Source organism: Rana temporaria, chromosome 4 (assembly GCF_905171775.1).
Source record: "Rana temporaria chromosome 4, aRanTem1.1, whole genome shotgun sequence".
Taxonomy (NCBI): domain Eukaryota; kingdom Metazoa; phylum Chordata; class Amphibia; order Anura; family Ranidae; genus Rana; species Rana temporaria.
Window position 1 is genome coordinate 365,786,398 of NC_053492.1, and position 8,154 is coordinate 365,794,551.

Genomic DNA, 8,154 nt, shown 5'->3' on the forward strand with positions numbered 1-8,154 from the left:
TCCTTCACAAGAAGTTTCGTATGGAGAGTGTTTACAGCCTCAGGAGGCTTCTACTGAGGCAAGTATTCATGGTGACCATCGATTTAAGGGACGCTTATCTTTACGTCCCAATTTTTCCAGGCCACCAGAAGTGGCCACTCAGGTTTGCGATTGCCTCCACCCAGGGAGTGCAGCATTGGCAATTTGCTGCCCTCTCTTTCGGACTGGCCTCCAGTCCAAGGGTCTTTACAAAGGTCCTGGCGGAGGCAGTCGCTTTCTTGCACTTGCAAGGGATAGCACTAGTCCCCTATCTCGACGACCTGTTACTGTACAATCAGAGTCGGAATCTCCTTCTTGCGGATCTGACCACTGTCATGACTGCCTTTGGAATCCCTGGGTTGGATTATCAACAAGGAAAAATCCTCGCTCCTTCCGGAGCAGAGGAAGCTCTATCTAGGGTTTCTGATAGACTCCCTGGAAAGGAAGCTCTTTCTACCCGAAGACCAGATCCGTGGTCTCATGGCAGCGGTCAGGTCGGCAGTGGGAAGAGTAGAATCGTCTTTCAGGGACATCATGAGGCTGCTAGGCCTAATGACCTCTTGTATTCCCGCGGTCCCGTGGGCGCAGCTCCACTCCAGGCCCCTCCAATTCTTTCTCCTTTCCTCCTGGAACGGAAAAAGAGAATCCCTAGATGTCAGGGTCAGTGTCCCAGTTCCTGTGAAGCTCACACTAAACTGGTGGCTTCTTCCGCAGAACCTTCAGATAGGTCTTCTGTGGAGTCAGACCGAACCCATCAGGATCACCACAGATGCCAGCGCCTGGGGGTGGGGGACTGACTTGGACGAGCTCCGTGCCCAGGGTTCCTGGAGCCAAAGTCAGAAGGAGGCCTCTTCAAATTACCGCGAGCCATTAGCGGTCGGAGAGGCTCTAAAGGCATTCGAGGAAAGAATTCGGGACCGAGAGGTTCAGATTCTTTCTGACAATGCAACAGCGGTGGCTTTCCTCAACCATCAGGGAGGCACCAGATCCCTCACCCTTCTGGAATTATCTCTAGAGATCCTGGGCTGGGCAGAACTGAGGATTCCCTCTTTCAGCTGTCCACCTAAAAGGGACCCTCAATTTGGAGGCAGACTATTTGAGTCCAGGGAGAATGGGAACTGAATCCAGAGGTCTTCTCCCTGATCTGTCAGCTCTTTGGCAGCCCAGAGGTTGATCTCTTCGCCCGCAGGGCGAACAGGAAGGTGAAGAGATTCTTCTCCCTCTCCCGTGAACAGGGGTCGGAGGGGGTGGACGCATTGGCTCAAGTATGGAAGTTTCACCTGGCCTATGCTTTCCCTCCTCTGAGCCTGATTCCGAGAATCCTGCAGAGGTCAAGTCTAGCAGTAGGCAGACTTATTCTGGTCGCACCCTGGTGGCCCAAGAGGACTTGGTTTCCCGCTCTACAGCGCGGGTCGGTGGCTCCTCCCCTCCTTCTCCCTGTCCGGGCGGACCACCTTCGGCAGGGTCCGGTCTATCACCCAGACCCCGGCTTCTTCAAGCTGACGGCCTGGTGCTTGAGAGGCGGAGCCTGAGGGAGAAGGGCTGCTCCGAGAAGGTTATTGACACCCTTCTGACCAGTAGGAAGGAAGTCACTAGGCGTATTTATGCCAAGGTCTGGGGTGTCTTTTCTCGATGGTGCTTAGCGAGACCAGTGTCCCAGCAGGAGACTTCGGTCATCCTAGATTTTCTCCAGGATGGAGTGGACCAGGGGCTAGCCACTAGGACCCTGAGAGTTCAGGTGGCAGCCTTATCTTTGAACTACTGTCACCTCAGGACTTGGTATTTGGTAGAAAGGTCCTGCAAGCAGTGGTCCCGCCCTAAGGTAGGCCTGAAGCTACTTGCTTCTCTCTCAGGGTGCCGTCCTGGAAGACTATTTGAGAAAGTACCAGTTACACTTACCGGTAGCTGGATTTCTAGGAGTTTTACAGGACAGCAGGCCTACTTCCCACCCTTGTGATACATAATTGGTTTGTATTTTTTTTTTCCCCGTGCACTGGTGGGTTCATACTTTATCTAAAACTGAGGAGCACAGGGAGGGGCGGGGTTTTTAACCTCGTTTTGATTGTGTTTCCCGTCAGGTGGAGCCAGTCATCTCTCAGGGTGCCGTTCTGTAAGACTCCTAGAAATCCAGCTACCGGTAAGTGTAACTGGTACTTTTGAAATGATTTTTTTCTAGATATATTTCTCTCATTGTTAAAATAAACAAACCTACCATTAAAATTATTATAGCCCATTTCTTTTTTCAGTGGGCAAAGGTACAAAATCTGCAGGTGGTCATAAACATTTTTCCTCCCACGTTTTATTATTTTAATAAAAAAAAGTATCCTTCACAATCACTTTAAATTGTCTCTTCAAAAACAATCTTGATTTGTCACAAAACTTTTCTATCCAACTCAGAAGATGTTGTAGGATAATTGGTTTTAACATCCAGACTCTGTTTAGTACAGAGTTGAGCTATTTAAATCTCATCTGTAGCCACTCGGTAAAATTCTATTTTTATTTCTGATGCCCAGTTATATTGTGAAATTTATTATCTGTTAATACCAAGGTTTTTTTTTATTCAAAATCCCTTCCAGTATACCCTATTGACAACCCATTTAGGCCAGTAGTAGATTGCTGGTCCATTGTGTCCAGAATCCAGTGAGTTAGAACAGAGCAGCCACCACCACCTCCTTTTCCATCCACAATCGTATATTTACACATGTAGTGAGTAAATTGTTTTCAGAAATCTCTCCCCAGACTAGTATTACCCCTCTGCAGTGAGCTGGGCAAAAGCCGGTTCTTTTTAAATTCAACATTTTATATGAAGGCAGTAAAAGGTAAAGAATTTAACATGAATATTACAATTTCAGATATGTTAGTCCAGCTGCATCTCATGGCATTTTCTAGATGACTTTGTTGGCTTTTTTTTTGCATGCTTGAAATGGAATGAGAAATTAACTTTGATACTAAGCCATTATTATGAAACCACCTAATGTGATGTTCAATGCTGTGCTATAACATTCCATATCATTTGTCCATAGAGTAATAGAGGTTTTATTATAGATCTAAAAAAATGCTTGTGTGAAAGCTTGTATAAGAGTTTGATTTGTATTTCTTTAATGTACATCTGTAGGCAGAACTTTTTAGATAAAAAAAATTAGAACACCTTTCAGGTTTTTATTTCTATCAGTGTGTCCGTTGGGGAGATTCACCCTCTTTTTGTCCTGTTTACGGTTTTATAACTGAGTAAAAAGTAATAGAAAACGCCACATTTTGGGTTGTCACCAGAGCAGGAGTAAAGTGGAAATCTTCCGATGGGGGCACTAGTTCTGGTAATTTTTGCAGACAACCAGCGATTCTCACTTTGGAGGAATTTCCTCTCACTTCATTTGTTTTTTCTTTGAGATTAGTGTTATGGAAAAATATGGCTATACGCTGTGCGTAAACCATATCTCCTGTGCTAATAAAGCACCCTTTCAACCTATTTCAGTCTAATGGTATAATGCATCTTACCTATCACTCTATTTCCCGCATATCCCCAAGTAAACAGACATGGCCACAGCTTATGTCCTCAGCACCATCGCATGACTGCCTCCACTGAGCACCGCACTTGGCATATTCATACACCACAAAAGCAATGACAAACAGGAAGTGATGGCCTCAACAGCCAATAGCTTCCTCCATGGGAAATAACATCACAGGAAATTACCTCCACAAGACATGAATGTCAACACAGGAAATCCTTCCAACAGGATGAGTTTATACAACCAATTAATGACTAGGGGAGTGTTATGGGTGTGTCTGGGCAGGGACAGTGTGTATGACATGGACGCTATCCCTGACCATAACAATTCCCATTTTACCGTTGGTGTGAAGCCTTATTCTGCGTTCAGAGAACGCATACCCGGATTATACTACCTTTCCTGTGGATGGGAGATTATCTGCAGGGGCACGTCACAGCCTCCCAAATGTGTTGATCGTGCACACCGGGGTGACATTAGCGTATAACCGACAATGTCTTTGCAGAGTGAACACATCCCCCTCAGATGAACATCTGTGTGTTGCACAGGGGCCTTTCGCTGGCGGACACATCCCCATTCTCCAAACACCTCGCTCCAACCTCAGGAAGTTTTCCACTACCAGACGGGACATAACCAGCGCCAGTCTGCCCCAGTCGGCTCTTTAGAGCGGGCTGCGGGAATACACACACTGGGAGACACTATGACAATACATTAAATACATCTTCATAACATGTCCACAACATTAGTATGTGAAGGGAACTCTCCTCAATAGACATAGCAAAATAAGGTCATAGGTTTTAACCTTCCCTTACTCTATTAAAAAAAAAAAAAAAAAAGGGGGGGGTTGTGGTTTTACTTTCAAATATGGGTTTTTAATTTTGTGTCTTTTTGGTTTTCCGTAACAGAGCTGAATGACTTCATTATTCAATTGGATGAAGAGGTGGAGGGAATGCAGAGCACTATTTTGGTCCTACAACAGCAACTGAAGGAATCCCGACAACAGCTATCTCAGTTACAACAGCAGCAATCTCAAAATTCCACTATCAGGACTCCAGCAGAGCCCAAGGAAGAAGGAGAATCTAGCAGTAAGGAATGCAGTCGCTTGTCAAATGGACCGAGCAATGGAGGCTCTTCTCACCAGAGAACTCACAGTTCTACAGGGCTTTACAGAGAGAGTAGTAATGCAGATGATGACTTTCCTGCATCACCAGTGAATGAGGGCAAATTGCCAAACCATTCAGAGGAGAGAACTGGTAGAGGTGGAGGAAGCTATATGAATCAGCTTAGTACTGGGTATGAGAGTGTAGACTCTCCCACTGGAAGTGAGAACTCTCTAACCCACCACTCTAATGACACAGACTCCAATCATGACTCTCAGGAGGAGAAACCAAGGAGTGGGAAAGGCAGCCGAACTGTAAGCTCCCGTCGCATTCAAAATGGCTTGGACTCAGGAGCAAATATGCAGGGCTCTGTTTTGTAAAAATAAACAAAATAAACTTTTTTTTCTCCCCCTTTTATACATCCTTTAATTTCAGAACTAATACTGTCCAGTGCATATTTTGTCATAATTTTTGCCTTTGAGTTTTGTTTTTTCATTGTTGCTTACTGTAATACCTCTGCCAATTTGGATGTTTTAAAATATAATTACATTGAAAGTTGTAAAGAAAACAAATTGTTTAGATTATTTTTATGTAAAGTAATGAAAAGCTGAACTAATTTACAACTTTGGAAATATTTCACATAAATGACGTCTGTACAACGTGTTCTTAAAAACCTAGCTGTGTAATGGCATTCCTGCCCATGTTTTCATCTTATCTAGACCTTAACACTCTCATGGTACTGTGTGGGTTTGGCTGCCAAAGTTTGCCCAGTGACATAGCTATACCACAGGTTGGACTATTAGAGTCCTCTGGTAGTTTCAGTGTTAACAGTTTTGCTCTCTTCAGTAAAAAACATTTCTTCATGGCTGATTTTTCTCCTTTAGATGGCTGAACGTTAGACTTGTGTGCCGTTGCTCAGTTTTCAAACTGTTGTACTTTGTTTATGCATATGACTCTGTGACTCCAATATTACCTTGCCTGTACTGACCAAACCAAAATAAAGATTTTTAATGTCACCTTTACACAGCCATTTTGTGCATTCAGTAACTGAAATGACTGAAATTGTATACCCGAACAACTAGTGCTTTTATGGCACCAAGTTTAGGTAGGTGATCTTTTTCTCAAATGGCTACCACCACTGTAGACCGGACCACTTTTATTGCATTTTATTTTTATATGCAAATTAACAGGTACTTCCCCGCCCCTTACCAATTATGAAATGTTTACATACTTGGAGATGTCTATAAACTTTTTGTCCATTTTTATGTATGTTATGTTAATACAATGGGATGTTACAGTTGTTAAATACACCATATTCTGAGGAGCATAAAAGGAAACCAACTTTTGTTTGTCATTGCCAACCTCTTTCTGGTAAAGTATTATGTAAATGTGTTGCCGGTTTGCCATGCCAATCTAGGAATTCCACTACTTTGACCAAAAGACTGCACACTAAGGTTTCTGACATTTTGTTTGATTTCTGTTGTTTTGGGCCATTAACAGAAATGTCGTCCCACATATATTTCTTTCAGTACAGTATTCATTTAACCACTTGCCCACTTGGGGGCTTATACCCCCTTCCCAACCAGACAATTGCTCAATCATGCAACAATGTACCCATATCATGAAATTCGTTTTTTTTTTGGTCGCACAAATGGAGCTTTTTTTTGGTGGTCTTCAATCACCACTGGGTTTTTATTTTTTGCAATATAAATGAAAGTCCGAAAACGTTAACAAAAAATCCATTCTTCGTTTGTTATACTTTTTTTTGCAAATTTAGTATTTTTTTCTTCATAAATTTTGGCCAAAATGTATACTACTATATATCTTTGGTAAAAATAACCCAAATCTGTGCATATTATTTGGTCTTTGTGAAAGTTAGACTCTAAGCTATGGTGCTAATCACTGAAAATTGATCACACTTGATGTACTGACAGTCTATCTTATTTCTTAAAACGCTTACAAGCCATGACAGGACAAATGACCCATCTCTAGAAAGCATTCCAAGGTATTTAGTAAGAGGCTTGGTGAGTTTGTTTTGTTTTTTTTGAAGTTTGCAGGTTTTTCCCACAATTCTTTGAAAAATCGTTTTTTTTTTTTTTTTTTTTATTTATTTTTTAACAAAATTGTCATTAACAGGTTATTTCTCTCACATGGCATATGCATACCTGCAACTGCACCCCAAAAACACATGCTGCTGCTACTCCTGAGTATGGTGATACCACATGCAAGACTTTTTCACAGCCTGGCCACATACAGAAGGCCCAATATGCAGGGAGCACCATCAGTGTTCTAGCGACATATATTAATATATTACACATTTAATTTCTTGACTACTTTTTAAAGGCCCTGGAGCACCAGGACAATGCAAACGCCCAAAAAATTACCCCATTTTGGAAAGCAAACACCCCCAACACATAATTTGAGACCTAATGAGTCTTAAACATTTTGGATTTTCTTTCCACATTTTCCAAAAACTTGTGGGGGGGGGGGGAATTACCTTTATTTTTTACACAAAGTTGTCCATGTATAAAAAATATTCTAACACAGCATGTGTCAAAAATGACACCCCAAAATACATTCTACTACTCCTGAGTATGGCGAAACCACATGTGAGACTTTTACACAGCCTGGCCACATACAGATGCCCAACATGCAGGGAGCACTGTCAGATGTTCAGAGGACACATTTCAAATCTATTTTCCTGACTACCTGTTAGTTTTGTGAGGCACTGATGTGGCATTGATGAGGTTTGATTGAGCACTGATGGGGCATGGATGGGCATAAATGAGGCATGGATGAGCCTGAATGGCCACAGATCAGCGCTGTGGGCACTTCAGATCCAGCTCACAAGCGCTGCTGCACCAGCTCCCTCCTCGCTTCACAAACTGTACAAGATCGCGTGTGAGGAGAGAGCTGAACCGGACATGCACTGGTTTGTTGAAAAGTGAATGACTTGGTGATCACGTGGTAAAGGGCTGCTGTCGTTGGCTTTTTACCTCAATCCATGATGTGCCAGGTCCAGAGGACCTGGCCATCATGGACACTTCGTGTGCGTGCCCCAGGGGGTGTGCGGGAAGCGCGAGTTTGAAAGATGCCACTGGATGCCCTCCCAGAACTAGCCAAATGTGCTGTAGCTGTCATTTTGGCTATGTCCCAAGTGGTTAAAGAGATTTATTAAAAATGACAGTTGGGTAAAAAAGCTGGGTGTCATTACTAATTTCTTCCCAAAAGTTTATTTGACTATAATGCTGGCTTTTAAAGTAAATCTAAACTGGATGATGTGTGCTTATAATAGTACAGGCCACACGACTGGTATTCAAAGACCATGGATTATATCCTTTCACCTTCAAGTGATTGGAAACTGGCAAAAACTTTTCCTAGGGCCGCCAGTAGAGTGTCCCTACAGTTAGGTCCACATATATTTGGACACTGGCACAATTTTCATACTTTTAGCTCTGTATGCCACCAGAATAAGATTACAATTAAATAATCCAAATTAATTTTAAGTGGAGACTTTCAGCTTTAAGGGGTTG

General features: G+C 42.9%; 1 protein-coding gene across 2 annotated transcripts in view; it reads left to right on the top strand.

Moving 5' to 3' along the window:
- The window catches only part of LOC120937574 (WT1 associated protein), an 86,593-nt gene extending 80,950 nt beyond the window's left edge, over positions 1-5,643 (top strand). For both annotated transcript variants that reach the window (XM_040350912.1, XM_040350913.1), the window contains one exon: positions 4,427-5,643. In XM_040350912.1, the coding sequence (XP_040206846.1) occupies positions 4,427-5,001 (575 nt within the window). In that variant the 3' untranslated portion in view covers positions 5,002-5,643. The remainder of the gene's footprint in view (positions 1-4,426) is intronic.
- The last annotated feature ends 2,511 nt before the right edge of the window (positions 5,644-8,154 follow it).